Genomic DNA, 14,259 nt, shown 5'->3' with positions numbered 1-14,259 from the left:
GGAAGGTAGCGACTGAACAAAGCTTGAAGGGCAGCAAGAATGGGAGGAGGCGGCCCTGAGCCAACACACAGAAGAGCGTAAAGGAAAGAGCAGAGTTGTGGTGACCCGAGTGTAGCAGAAGCTTGATAGACCGTGACAAAACACACTTTTAAAGGTCTGGGCCCCAAGAGGGGGCTGTCAGCAGACTCGGGACACAAAACCATGAAGCGAGAGAAGCTGACAGGACACGTCCATCTGGGAGCCACGCACAGCTGGCTGTCAGCAGCTCTTCTCCAGTCCATTTGCCCAGACATTACAGTCCTTCAGCGCAGGAGTTAGACGTTGCTGTTCATACGTATTAAGGGTCTTTTTCAACGCACTACAGCTTCTTCATCTCCTACTGCTGGTTGTAACTACAATTCTACAACACCCCTGAGCTCTTCAACGGGACAGATTCCTCCTAACAAACCAGCCTGGCTGCTGTACCTACAGGAGGGGATCCTGGCGCGGCGACGGGGCAGGAACCGAGCGTAATTCAATCTGTTATCTCTGCACTGTGATTCCTCCCACGCATCCACTTTGTCTTCTGCTGCATCCCAGCAAGACTGTGATTTATTACTTTGATCACACCATGCTCCAGATGACACCCGGACTCCTGGGAGGAGTCCCCAGGCAACGCTGTAATTCAGTTCTCCACTAACACCAACTAAATGACAACAATTAAAGCAGAGCAGACTTCGAAATAAGACAAAGCAGCTTTTACTTTGAAGCATTAACCATAAGAATGTCTCCGTCTCCCCCCTAATTTTTTTACCGGGAGATGTTTATGTATGCACACAGAAAGGTTTCATAAGCGCAGCTATCTCCTGCTAATTACTGTTTATACGAAGTCATGAATCATTCTTAGGGACTGTGTAAGAAGTTCTCAGATATGAAAAATTCTGGTCCAGACCAACGCAAGCAAATTTCCTCAGTAATTTAAGGGAAGGGTTGGAAAACAGGCAGAAGCACAGAATTCCACTCAGCTCTTCCAGCAGTCCCGAGAGAGGGAAGAGACCTCCTGTCTCCCTACAAAACAAACATCCTGTGGGCTTGCAGACTGCGCTGGCGTTTTTTCCACGAGGGTTCTCGAGCGAGAAAGCACAGAACACATCTAATAATCTCTTCAGAGGGAGAGCACATGTTACCTAAAGCTTCTGCTTTCCCTACATTCTCCTGCTCTCCTTTTCCCCTGGAAGAAATGATGATAAATAGCAGAATAGCCTTGCAGATTTAATATATCCAAATGGTTATCAGTTTGAGTGCATTTGATGGAGCAGCTGCCTCCCTGTCCCAGTATCTCCTTAGCGGCCCTCAAGGATTCCCTAAGCCTGATGGAAGGTGCCTTCATCATCTTGCGGCTTTTGTTGTTGGTTTTTGGTTGTGGGGTTTTTGTTTGGTTGGTTGGGTTTTTTTGAATGTTCACTCTTACATTAACCTGCAGGTTCCACTCGAGTTCATTCACTGAGTTTATTCCATTTATAACCCCTTAGTCACACGGTAAATATCATCTTTCTCCAGCCAGCTAAACACAGTTGTAGATGTATGGAGTACAACAGTGGGTATGGCAGAAATTTGGGTTTTATTCCCAAATCTGCTACTATAACCGCTGCTTGGCCTTAGATTATAACCTCTGGGAAAGGAAAAGAGCACCCAAGTCAACTTCAATGACACGTATTTCTGAAAACGGCACAATTTTTGTTCGGTTTCCTTACTAAGGGAGCAGAACTAGTGAAGTTTACCCGTTTCTGAGTCCTGGCGAGGGAAAGCACCAAGAAAGAATCATTGAGATTTACTGAGCAGCCCCAGACTGCTTGGGGAAGGACCAACATGGCTGTGGGTGATCAGTTTTAGGTCTGAAGACAGTTACAGCTTTCCCTATGAAACGATAATCCTTTCCTCGCCATGACCCGCAGGACATGGCAGCAAGCACCATCAGTCTGATTTTTTAACAAGGATGGCACTGGCAGGAACCACTGGAACAAGCACATAGGTAGCAAGACATTACAAAGGCAGAAACGTATTTTAGAAGAACTCTACTGAGTGATCATAGATAAGAGGCCAAGAGGTGAGGAGCAAAAAATAGCCAAAAAACAGAAGGCTCTGCCCTGGGAGGCAGCAATGCCGTGTTAATGTGCTCGCTCTTCCCAACAGATTGACCCAAGATCCGTCTGTGGATCGCAGTGAAATCAGGGCAGGATGAGTCGTCGGCATTTCAGATCTGGGTCTGGCTCAAAACATGCCCAAAGGCATAAAAAGAAACTCTCCAGGAACGGGCATCGGCCACGGGCTGCTGCTCCTCCCCAGGCTCCTCTGACTGTAACAGGACACGCAGACAATCTGACAGCTGGCGGGACAGAAATCACTTCAGTTAGAAAACAAAGGGCTTTACTAGTGCCCCCAAAACAGTTTTTAAACTTTACTGAGAACATTGATGGATTTTAAACAAGGCTTCTGCCTTTTGGTGGCAGAGCAAGCCCAAAAAGGCAGCAAGACTATTCCAGCCCCTATTTGGGACATGGACACGTTCTGTTTTCCAGATCAGATTGGCAGCAGTACATGCTGTGCCTCTTCTCTTCTACTCTTTACCCTTTCTTGGTGTGAAGTGGGCGAGGAATTCTTCGGGTTGGCAAAGGCAGAAAGGAGAAAGCAGTTGAGAGAAATTCAGATCTCTCACATTTTAGAATAATATTTACTAGTGGGAAGAGAAACGAGGGCAGAAAACGGCCAGCTTAAACACCAATACGAAATCTCGGTAATCGTTAGAACTAGTTTGAACTTCTTTTTGATCAAGTTAAGAAAAGGTCTCAGGCCTGGCTGCACAGAGCAAAGTGCTCGGCAATGGGATGGAGCTCCTGCTATCCCTCCACAAACACAACTCACCAAAAATCCTCATTCCTACACACTAACAATTTAATCTCTCTTCCACGCTGCAACTGGTTTTCAACACAACTAATGCACCTTCCATCCTTTATGCAGTTATGGTTAAGGTTTCATAGTTTACTATAGTGAAGGAACTTTCAGCTTTCCTCTCACATCCTCAACAGCTTCCCCTGCAATAAGGCAAAGAGAGCAGAGAGAAATCCTCCAGTGGTGTCACCATCATCTGCTCAGTCCTTTTGGGGGTGTGGGACGTTTGTGGGGCTGGACTGGCCACCACACGTGGCTCACAGGGACCCAGGGTCTCCCTCTTTTGTCCCAACCCTGCCCCTTTCTCCCAAACCATCAGGCCGGCCTTCGCACGACTGCAAGTTGAAGGGGATGCTGTCAAAATGAACCAGCCCAGATGTAAAAACCTGTTATGTTCCTCAGGGTAACAACACAAGGATATTTTCACTTGTGCCCTTTAAGCACAAGGGTTTGGGACAAGCCACCACTACTCTTCTGAAGAGTCCTCAGTAGGGCTTTCAATATCACCACCATTTTAATAGGAAAGCTGCCTAGGAATACTAAGTGGGGATCTTCAGCTTTAGAAATGAATAACACAAGTGTTTTGGGTGGTTTGGTTTGGTTGGTTTGTTGCTTGGTTTGGTTTGGTTTTTTTCCAAATGTCCTTAACAAATAGTTCCTCACTTCTCCCCCTGCTTTGCAAGAGACCCACAGTAGCCTACATTAAGATTGCGGTTGCCACATTTGCTCACCTTCAACATGCCGCATGGGTCCTGGCTTCAGTTTTGCCCCACACTGAGCTGAGAATGGGACTGAGCTACATTGATAGAAGAGAATTTAAAAGTTGTTTCCATGCTTATTTCCTATCCCGCCATAAAAAATAAATGCACAGCCACAGACTCAGGGAGGCTGAAGGTAGAAATACTACAATATTTAGTGTGTCAACCATCATGTTGTTAACTGGATACTACCTATATGGTGCAAGTCAAACTGTGCTCTAATCCCATTATGCAACTTCATTGCAAATTGGGGAGGGGGAGTGGTTGTAGCTCACACACACAGAAAAGGGAAAACTTGCACAAACAGTCGGGCTAACACCGCTGTAACATCATCCCATAGCATTCATTCCAGCAGGGAAGAGGCCCCAAGCTCTGCCTGCTCCCCCAGGGCCGTGTTGAAAGATCCAACTGGCCAGAACGGAGCGGCCTGGCTCAGGGCTCCTCCTCAACACACGGCCTGGCCCGAGTAAACCAGACACAGACTGAGCTCTGCTACACCTGGAAGATCACAGAAGAACTCAGTCATGTAGGAAAGACTGAAATTATTAACATGCATCCGCCCACCCTTAGGTTTCTGAAACTTTAAATAAGTAAAAAAGTCCTCTGCAAACCGTTCTTTGATTTTAGACAACACAAAATTCTTCAGAGCCACTAAATGCGCCTGATAAATACAGACTCTCGATCCGAAATGTCTTCAAACGGGTTTGCCACGAGAAGCCATTTGTAGGTTTTGAGATTCCTAGCCTATGAATTTCCGAGGACCATTTCTCCACTAAATATTCGAGAGTTGAGCAAGAGTAACTTGCGATAGGCCCCAGGAAATCAGCTGCTGCCTTTCGTGCCTCTGATTTGACGACTTGGCACGGTCCTGGCATGCGGATTATTTTTTACTGAAGCAACATGCAGCAACACAAAAGAAGTTGAAGCAGCTGGGTCTGAAGCCACACTGGGTGAAGAACTTGCTCGAGCTCCTATCGAGCACGACCTGGGCCCAAAGTCCCCCAGCTCGGCACAGGGGCTCTGTCACCCAGGCTTTCAATCTGAACTACTTGGGCCCGTGTGTTTAACATCTTAGTGTCTCCAAATAACCAGAGTTTTGATTCAAAAATCGCCTTTTAAAAGCAAACATGAAGAAAAATCAGTTAAATGAATGCCTATTGAAAGCAAACTTACAAGGGGACGACCCAAATGAACTAAGAGATTAATACGTATTAACATAAGCTGAAAATAGTTTAGTGATAGACTCATCTAAATTTTCTTCCCGAGCCTGGAGTAGGTTTTACCATCCTCCCCTCACATCAAAAATAAGGAAGATCCCTCCACTGGTAAAATAAAAATAAAGCCAAGGCCTGAAGATACAGCTTTGTTTATGGGTTCGGCAATAAGATCACTTGACATTTTACAACCATAAATGGTAGAGCCGCGCTCCCTTTGTATACTGCAGTTAATGAAAGTCACCTGGGGTCTGGATGCCGCGTACACCCTCACCCCCGCACGCAAGAGCCGAGCCTAAAGCTGGCTGGCACCAAACATCGCCCCAAGCCTGGCCCCGAATTGCAAGCGAGGGATAAAACTTGTGTTTGGGATGGCGATAGGGTCGGGCCGTGTCACTTGGGGAACTGCCGAAGGGACACATCCCAACCAAGGTCCCCTTGGGTACTCACCTTCCAGGTAGCAGCTGGAGGAGGAGGAAAGCCCTTTCTTCGATTTGCAACCCACCAATTTCAAGCAAATCTCCAACATTTTCATTTGTTAGAGTTTGGCTTCAGCTGTCTGGTTTCCCTTCCCACCCCCGTCCTCTTTCAAGCTTCTTCTCGAGTTATCCAGGCAAAGTCTTAAAAAGAAAAAAGCTCCGGGAAAAGTTTACAAAAAATCCAGGAAAAGTGTAAAATGTAATACCCAGGGGAAGACTAAACGAAAATATCCGGGAAAAGTCTTAAAGAAATTATCCAGGGCAAGTCTACGAGAAAATATCCAGGAAAAGTCTAAGAAATCCAGCGCTCTGAAACCATTACAAGGGCGAGCCCGAGAGGCGGAAAATCCTGGGGCCCCGCGTCTCCTCTCGCGGGGAGTGAACTCCAGCCATCTTCCCTCCTTCCCAACTCTTTTGGCGGGAGAGAGGAGGGGGCGGAAAAAGAAAAGAAAAAGAAAAAAAAGGGGAATATTTTTTTTAAAAAAAAAAGAAGAACGAAAGCAAATCCAAGTTGGGCAGAGTTAGCGCTGGCCACGCTGAGCGGCTGCTGCCCGCATGCTGCCGGCGCTGGGTGCAGGCAGGGCTGGGTGCAGGCAGGGCTGCCAACAAAGGGCCCCTTCAGCCGCTGCCTCCCTCCATGACATCAGGCGGGCGAGCAACGCCCTCGCTCCTTAACCCTCCTCCTGCCTGCGCCCTGCCTGCTCGCACAGCGCCGGGGTGGAAAAGCAACAAGTTTCCCAGCTCTGGGAGAGCCCTTGTTGGTTTGGGAAGCAGGGAAGGGGAGGATTAAGGGATAAGGCTGCTGTGGTGCTTGTGCACGGCTCTGGTAAAGCGAGTTGTAGGCGATACTCAAAAGTCTTAGACGCGGGTTGTTTCACAGCGACTTGCAACAGAGAGAAGTGAACTGAGAGCTGAGCCCGTCTGAGCCCAGCACAAAACCTGCTGGGGAGCTGGGGGTACTCCCCAGGAGATCCAGTTGTAGCATCACTGTGACAATTACAGGCAAATGGATTCAAATCTCAGCTGATGCAATTACACTTGCAGGGTACTACTGCCCTTGCACAAAAGTCTGCACAAAAGTCCCACTACCCACTGTTCTTTCCCCCTGCAAACTGTGCCTTTCCCTTGCAGGTTTCTCAAGGCTACACGTTAATTACAACTGCCCAGTTCTGCATTTTTTATAGAGTGCTTTCTGGCATTATTGTGTGTCTCCTTTTAAAACAACCATCCCTTCCCCTGTATTTATTTATATTCTGTATGTGTGTATACATATTGTATACATAAAGGAGACAGCAAATTGGGTGTGTATACAATTGAATTTTTTTCCACTCAGAAATCCCTTTACATTTCCCAAACTTTGCGGTGCTTTTGCTGCTCAGAGCAAGAGGAGCTCAAGCGTGCCGAGCTCATCAGGGTGCAAAACAGAGAGGCTGGGGATAAAGGACTGGGAAGCCGACCCCATCCCAAACCCCTCCGCAATGTGTGGAGCGCTTGGTGTGTCACACACGGGATCAACAAAGCAGCAAATCTTCATTTTTGTCTCTGCAAACTCCTCTCCACATCTGACAGTTTGTTTTGGCAAGGTTACGGACTAGCTAGCGCTCTTTTGCCCTCCAACGTTTTCAAACGTTGAATGCTTTGGGGGAAACTCCGCGTGCTTCCAGCATCTGAGGACCATGCCTTCGAAACAGCAAACATTGCTCAGGCTCTTTAAACATTATTTTACAGCATTACTTTGCCTCAGACTGGGGGCTGTACGCCTGAAAGACAGCTTGGCAAGAAATCCGTGGTCTCTCAACCCATACTGAACTGCAATAACAGCATTTGCGTTTTTTTTAACTACCACAAGTCACATCATTTCTAGCAGAGAAATAATCACGGTTGAGGACAGCACGATGTTCCAAGTGCTTTCACGCTTTTTCTCAGAGAAGATGAATGCGGATCTCCCCATTTAATAAAGCAGGAAACAGGGAGAGAACTTAAACACTTCCTCACCTTTGTCCAGAGAAAAGATGAGGCTACAGATGTGATCCCCACCTCTGGCAGCCTGCATGTGCATTAGAAGGAGAACGATGCCACTCTCCCCACTCTCCCCCTTCCTCTCTCCACTTTTGGAGGAACGTTTCTATTTTATGGAAGTACGAGAGTTTCAAGAGAAACCAACCAACTATCTCCTTGGTTCCTTGCGTGCCAAACTTCAGATGAAACCGCAGAGAACTGCACTGGGAGGTAATGAAAAAAACAAGAGTTAAAAGCAGATTTGGAGGAGGAAGGTTATATAAATCACAGGAGGAGCTCAGTCATCACATGTTTAGGCCCAGTGTCATGTTTAGGGAACTGGGATGAAGTAACATGGTAAGAACAGCCCAGGCATCTTGCACGCAACTTCTTTTCCATGTGAGGAGCATCCCCGTCCCGCTTCTCCTCCAAGTGTGGTTGTAGGGACACAGAATCCCCGTAGCGTCCCCTGGTAGCACAAAGGCTGCCCCCCAGGAACACCACCCGGCCCTCACAATTAAGGTTAATATGATGAGCGCTGGCAGAATTAATGCGGATTACATTCCTGATGAAGTCCTGGGGTTCTTATTCCAGCAGAAGAATGCCTCATCTCAAATTAAATTAACCCGCTTGCAGAAGAGCCTCAGTGTAAGAGAAAGGCATCCACTCGGGGAGTCAAACACAAAGAGCTACCCTGGGATAACTTCCTCTGCAGATAAACAAATTAATTTCCTTTATGTTTCCACACAGACAAGCTTGTGTGGTCCCTCTGCTACAAACTTCATCCTTCAATGTTTCCTCTTTTGTGTCATGGCAAACTAGGCTGTAAATACTTCGAGCAAAGACCCTGAAAACGCCATGGAATTAACTGGAGATATAGAAATAAAAGCCATATTGGTAGTGTCACACGAACTCTGCCGCTCTTATGGCTGACATCTATTAATCCCTTTCATGTTTGTTTGCCATACACACATCTCAGAATGAAATCAGTCATGAAAAGCACAAAGACTTCTGGACTACAGAGTGGCTCCTGCAACCTTCAACTCGGCTTCTGTTGCAGAAGAGCAAAGCAATTTTGGTTGGAAGCAGCCTCAGGCCCCCAGCTCAACCTCCCACTCTGAGGGCAGCCACCTATGCACATCAGGCTGTTTCAGGCTTTTTGCAGCTAAACTTTAACCGAGACTGCTGGGCAGCTTGAAACACTTTTTAACCTCTTATATCAATCCAGATTTGCCTTGGTGCAAGTTTTGAATGTTGCTTCTCCTCCTCATGCTGTGCATCTCTGGGAAGAGTCTCTCTGGTCCCCGGTTGGGTGGTTACGGGGGCACTGGGACACCCCCAGCCCCCTCGGCCCGGGGGGCACCGGCGGCTCCGGCCCCCGAGTGTGTCAGCATCTGCTCCGGGGAAGGAGGAGCTGGACGCCGCACTCCAGATGTGGCTTCACAAGCGCCAAGAAGAGGGAAATAATCACTTCCTTCGACCCGCTGGCTCTGCTCCTGCTAATGCAATGCAGTATCCATTAGCCTTTATTGTTCATGCTCATACACCAGCGTAAACTTATTTAGCCAACTGCCTTCATGTCTGAGCTGCTTCTAGCTTCTTGTTCTTTACTTTCTTAAAGCTACCCAAAACTTGGGGACAGAGTTTTCCAAAAGAGAGCGATCGCACACACGCGCGACAGTGGCAGCGAAAGGACCGGGCTCCACGAGCAGAAAGTGAGTTTTGGCACAACCCCATCACGTTAGCAGCTGGAGTGAATTCTGTTGCGATACCATTAAAAACAGCTTGAGTGCTCATCGCCCGTTTAAAAGCAGAGCTTAATTTTGGTTTAAAATCTGAAACACAGAAAGCTAACAGAGTTTGAAGCCCCAAACGCTGGGCATTTTTTGAGGGGCACGTTCAGCTGTTTGCGGATGGAAAAAGTCACTTGAAACAGAAGCAGCACAAACCAGTGGTGAAAGCAAAGGAGTAAGAAAAAGAGCAGATTCTTGCTTACAGTAATAAGTTACCTGGGCCATATCTTGCTCTTCTTTAAATGCAACTGAGAATATCCCCACAGGTGTTCAAGACTAACTCAATGCAGGTTGTAAAGCACTTTGCTGACTCCAGATATTTGGAGCAATGAAAAGTAGAATCAATCATTCGTAAGATGCATTCGTCTTAGTAAGTGATAAGTTTACATGTTATTCTGGGCATTGACAGGTCACTATCTTTATGATTAAAAATAGGACTGTGCCACAGAGCGCTGCCACACTACACAGCTCTCTTCTGATGACATCTTTCACATAGTGGGATAACGCATTCTAACACCATTACCTGATTAAAAATATATGTGTATATGAAAATGATCAAAGCAGCCGATGTTGAAAGCCATGAATGACCACAGCATGTGCTGCAGACACAGCTGTAACAAAGCTGGGCTTTGATCCAGCAGCAAATGCAGTATTGACTGTTTTCCTAGGGGCTGGTCCAGCTTTGTCTGACAGATCCCAGTTTCCCTTTGGGTTTTCAGATCCTCCACCATTAAATGCCTACATCCACACTTAGGTACAACATACCAAACTTTTTGGAAGATACTGGTGTGTATTAGATGGGTATTAGATTGAGATGACTAGCAGCTTTAAAATCGTGGCTACTAACTCTACCTTCTTGGCACATGCGGCACAAAACACTGTCTGGTGGAGATTTGTAGAACTGTTTGCAATTAGTACAATCAGTAGGTCTTGCACATTAAGTTTTACTATGGTATGTCAAAGAGAGTGCGGCAGAAGGAGAGTCCTAGACTGGCAGGGTTAGACCTGAGTGCACGTCCCATTAAAAGCCACCTCAGATTTAAACAACTGTCTCTTGAGTCAGTCACCTCTTGTCTCAATAGTTGTTCATTGACACCTTGTAACTACTCCAGAGAACAAGTGAAAACAAGTCTGCCAGGATACTCCCACGTTCTCCTCTCACCAATGACAGCACTACACAAAAAGCCAATTATGTATGTGATTTATTACTAGTACCTGCCACGTAATAGGTAGAGGGTGAGAAAAGCCCTTGTTGGTGTTTGCGCATAGAATGACTTACAGCAGCCCAGTAAAACTTTCCAAGTTTGTTCATGCACCCAAGGAGAAAGCCCAAAGCACCAAGATGCGTATTTGGTGACCTCCAGGAGTCGGTAATACCAGTGGCATTAGTAACGCACACCCAGACAAACAGGGCTGGGGTGGTTTTACGGCTCAGCCCAGATGAACCCTCACGATCTGTGTCATCCCAGTTCCTCCAGCTCTGCCCCAGCTCAGAACTCAGTGCTGCCTTTGCCTCTTTTCTTCTGCCATTTTATATAGACATCTCTGCCTTTCTTTTCCAGCTCACGTACAAAATATTTTCATAGAGACCATTATTCTACCTTTCTATTGAAGCTCTTCTGAAAACTCAGCTGACGGATTCACAATAGCTAGTTAAAATAGCATGTTAAAAACAAAAGCCTCTTGCTACTAATCTGATCAGTCGAGGATTGGCATTATTGTAAATAAAAAACCGCCACGCACCGATTTGAACAAAGGTTGGTTAACACCTGAGGGCAAACACTGTTTTCCTTCCTGTCTTCAGAAACCATCCAGCACAGCGTGAACAGATATCTGCACATACAATGAAATATTAACACTTGTGGCACTTGGACTTAGCGAGTCCCACTCTCACAGGAAGAAACTTAACAACAAAAAAGCCAGGTCACAAAAAGTCCACCATACACATCAACAGAAAAACAAAGGATTTTGCAACACAGCATGTGCATTTGTTGGTTTTTTTTTTTTCCCCATGATTTAACAGATGTTTGTTATTTGCCATTTTCATGAGTGCAGGAGGAGGCTGAGAAGTGGTGGGATCTCAGAGAGGGGATGTTCAACTATTTGCGATTCCTTTCAAGCAACAGGAGAGAATCCTCCTTCGTAAGGTAGTAACAAGGCAGAGGATAGCACTAAATTTCTGCAATAGTGGTGTGTTTTCACAATATTCATGCCAAAAAGCAAGATGGGTTGTGAGCTCCGCAGGGAATTGCCTGGGTATTGGCGTTTGAAGCCTGTAAGGTTAAATCCAAGTCCAATGGGGCTCTTCACAAACCACCGGAAAAGTTTTGGGTGTCTTCCACTGAACACTTTTTGAAACATCTGCAGGCAAAGAGAAACCTGCACTTTTCAGATCTGAAAAAATTAGCAACTTACCTTAAAAACACACACAAAAAAATCAAAGAAACTCCTACTTACTCAAGTCAGTGTATTAAGGTTGTAAAAGAGGGAGTGGGGGCTGAGAGGTTCTGTGCAATAGGGAGAATTAGGGATCCCAGTGAGGCGCGGTATTTTGTGCCAGAGCAGAGCGGGCTCAGAGCCAGGCAGGGCTCCATCAGAAAAGATACATACTTGGAAAGGATCAGAAAATACATTTTAAAGAGGTTTCTTCGCCAAATACTGACTCAGATCTTGAGTGGGAGCATTTCCGTATTTCTTTTAAATGAAAGGGCAAGGAAATGGAGATGGAAAAATAAAGTTAAAACAAGAGGTTAAAATGGGGAGCTGGACGCTGATGAGCTCATGAGTTATCTTGTGTCACCCTGAGCACATCCACAGAAGAGCCAGGAACACCAGTAAAACATGGTTTAGTCCCCACAGCACCGAAGTGGTTAATTCCTTCCATTCAAGAGCTGAAAAAAATCTGCCAAAGCAGAAGACCAGGCCTAAGAGCTCAAATTACACATGAGGAGGGGGTGGAAGGGGAGAGGAAGAAAAGAAAACAAGTATTACTGAACCAGACCCAGCAGGAGGAGGAGGATGGAGGAGGCAGGTTCATCCCAGCAAACACCCTCGCTTGGCCGCTCCCCACATCCACAGCTCGGGAACATCGACCTGTACTGAGCACCTGAACCCTGGGCAATGTGAAAAACCTTCTGTGCATCAGCTATTGAATTAATACTGCTGGAAGAGCTGAAATTTCTCTCTTCCTTGCTCTCCCCACCAGAGCCGTGCAGCCCTATGGGAATTTCTCTCCCAACGGGAGAGTGGCTTGGGCACAGCTCAGGGAACGTGTCCAGCACACTTGCTGCTGCCACAGGTACAGGAATCCCCAAAGTACTTGAAAAGCAAAGAAAAAAATTCCATACATAGCAGACATGAATAATAGTCCATCAATAAACAAACAATCCATCAAACCTAGTAGCAAATCAAGCCCTTTGCCTCGGAGCTGACAGCACACAGAAGGTCTGGCGGTAGTATTCCCATTTTCAGGGCTCCCTACCCAGCCGTGCACCTTTCCTCTGGTCCTCACCCACCAAAGCTGTTTCAGCATTGAATTCAGCAAAAATTACAATCATTTTCTGAAATGCAGAAGATTTAAAGTATAATAACACACGGAGCAACAGGAGACTGGGATCGATTCAATTGCAAGGATCCCGTTTCTCAGCGGATCTAATCTTAAACAGAGTTACTTTTGAACAGCCTCAATACTGACGGACAGAAACCTTCACACAGTGTAAACGTTTCCTCACACTCTAACAAGTGTAAATGTTTTTTAAAAATAAAGAAACAAACAAAAAGACACACACGGAAAAACCCCAAACAAACAAAAGAAATGGACAATGGTGCCTTCTGATGAGCAATCAAGTCTTCACTACCTCATGCACAGGGGAGTACATTCTTTTAGGAAAGTAGAAGCCCTTTCTAAATACATCCATTAAAAAGCGTTTATATAAGTGTAAAGGATGCTACATAAAAACATCTACAATCACTTGATTTGAATTGCAGTATTTATCCACCCTCCCTATCTCCTCTCAAGCCTCCTTCACATATGCAGGTGAAGTGTCTGGTGCTCCATGGCACTAATTGCTTATTATTCCCAGTGTAAGAAATAAAATATACGCCCAATACCCCACCTTCTGGTTTATAAACCGCATTTCTCAGGTCGTTGGAGAGCACTGGTTCACTCCATCCAGCGGAGCTGCCTCACAGCATGGCAGAGGGCAGCATAGAAAGATTCCTGACATTGAACTTGATGCCGGCTGTTCACAGCTCGCCCAGGGCACGTTCGATATCAACAGCACGACAGTCTGCGAAAAGCCTGCACATGCAGAAATGTTAAGACATGAAAAGGAACCACAGAATCCCAGAATGTCAGGGGTCGGAAGGGACCTGGAAAGCTCATCCAGTGCAATCCCCCCATGGAGCAGGAACACCCAGCTGAGGTTCCACAGGAAGGTGTCCAGGCGGGTTTGAATGTCTGCACAGAAGGAGACTCCACAGCCTCCCTGGGCAGCCTGGGCCAGGCTCTGCCACCCTCACCATGAAGAAGTTTCTTCTCAAATTTAAGTGGAAACTTTTGTGTTCCAGTTTGAACCCAATACCCCTTGTCCTATCATTGGTTGTCACCGAATGTCACCGAAAAGGAGCTAGACCCAAGGATAACAGACACGAGAAAGAGAAGGTTTTTGTGCGTTGGAGCACCAGGGAGTCTATCTCATGGGGAAAACCAGGAGAAATCAGAGATCTCAGATGACAACATAAACATGCTGGGACTCCCCAAGGTCTCTCACAGACGGAGGAATAACAGAAATACAGTGAGTTCTACAGCCTAATGACAACAGTGCTTCAAAGCACTTCAGCCTGTAAAGCTGTGAGGAGTCACAAAGTTGCAGTAACTGAAGTGGAAAATACAACAGCTCACACAAACGCCTGTTAACACTGATTACTGCCCTTTTCTGAATCCGCTTTCTCTTTATAATATCATCAGAAAAAGCAAACATGAACAGCAACGAGGAACAGCCTATTCTGAAACCACTTCCAGGAACAGGGATTGTTTAAACAAAATATATTAAGTGAAACCATCTGTATTAAGGGTCAAACGCCGTCT

General features: G+C 46.2%; 1 protein-coding gene and 1 long non-coding RNA gene across 3 annotated transcripts in view; both read right to left on the bottom strand.

The window, feature by feature from the left end:
* ABL1 (ABL proto-oncogene 1, non-receptor tyrosine kinase) overlaps positions 1–14,259 on the bottom strand; it is a 73,145-nt gene that overhangs the window by 24,729 nt on the left and 34,157 nt on the right. The window contains exon 1 of one of the 2 annotated variants that reach the window (XM_065853552.2): positions 5,351–5,994. The exons of the other annotated variant lie outside the window; for it this stretch is intronic. Within the exon in view, the coding sequence (XP_065709624.1) occupies positions 5,351–5,435 (85 nt within the window). The 5' untranslated portion in view covers positions 5,436–5,994. Of the gene's footprint in view, positions 1–5,350; positions 5,995–14,259 lie in introns of those variants that run through there. 2 annotated transcript variants of the gene reach the window in all.
* Positions 1,475–3,773, bottom strand: LOC139829522 (uncharacterized). The gene is made up of 2 exons (XR_011742026.1): positions 3,660–3,773; positions 1,475–2,365 (listed from the first exon to the last, which is right to left on the bottom strand). It is a non-coding gene; the product is annotated as an uncharacterized lncRNA (long non-coding RNA).

This window comes from Patagioenas fasciata, chromosome 20 (genome assembly GCF_037038585.1).
Source record: "Patagioenas fasciata isolate bPatFas1 chromosome 20, bPatFas1.hap1, whole genome shotgun sequence".
Lineage (NCBI taxonomy): Eukaryota > Metazoa > Chordata > Aves > Columbiformes > Columbidae > Patagioenas > Patagioenas fasciata.
This window is presented reverse-complemented; position numbering and strand designations above follow the sequence as displayed.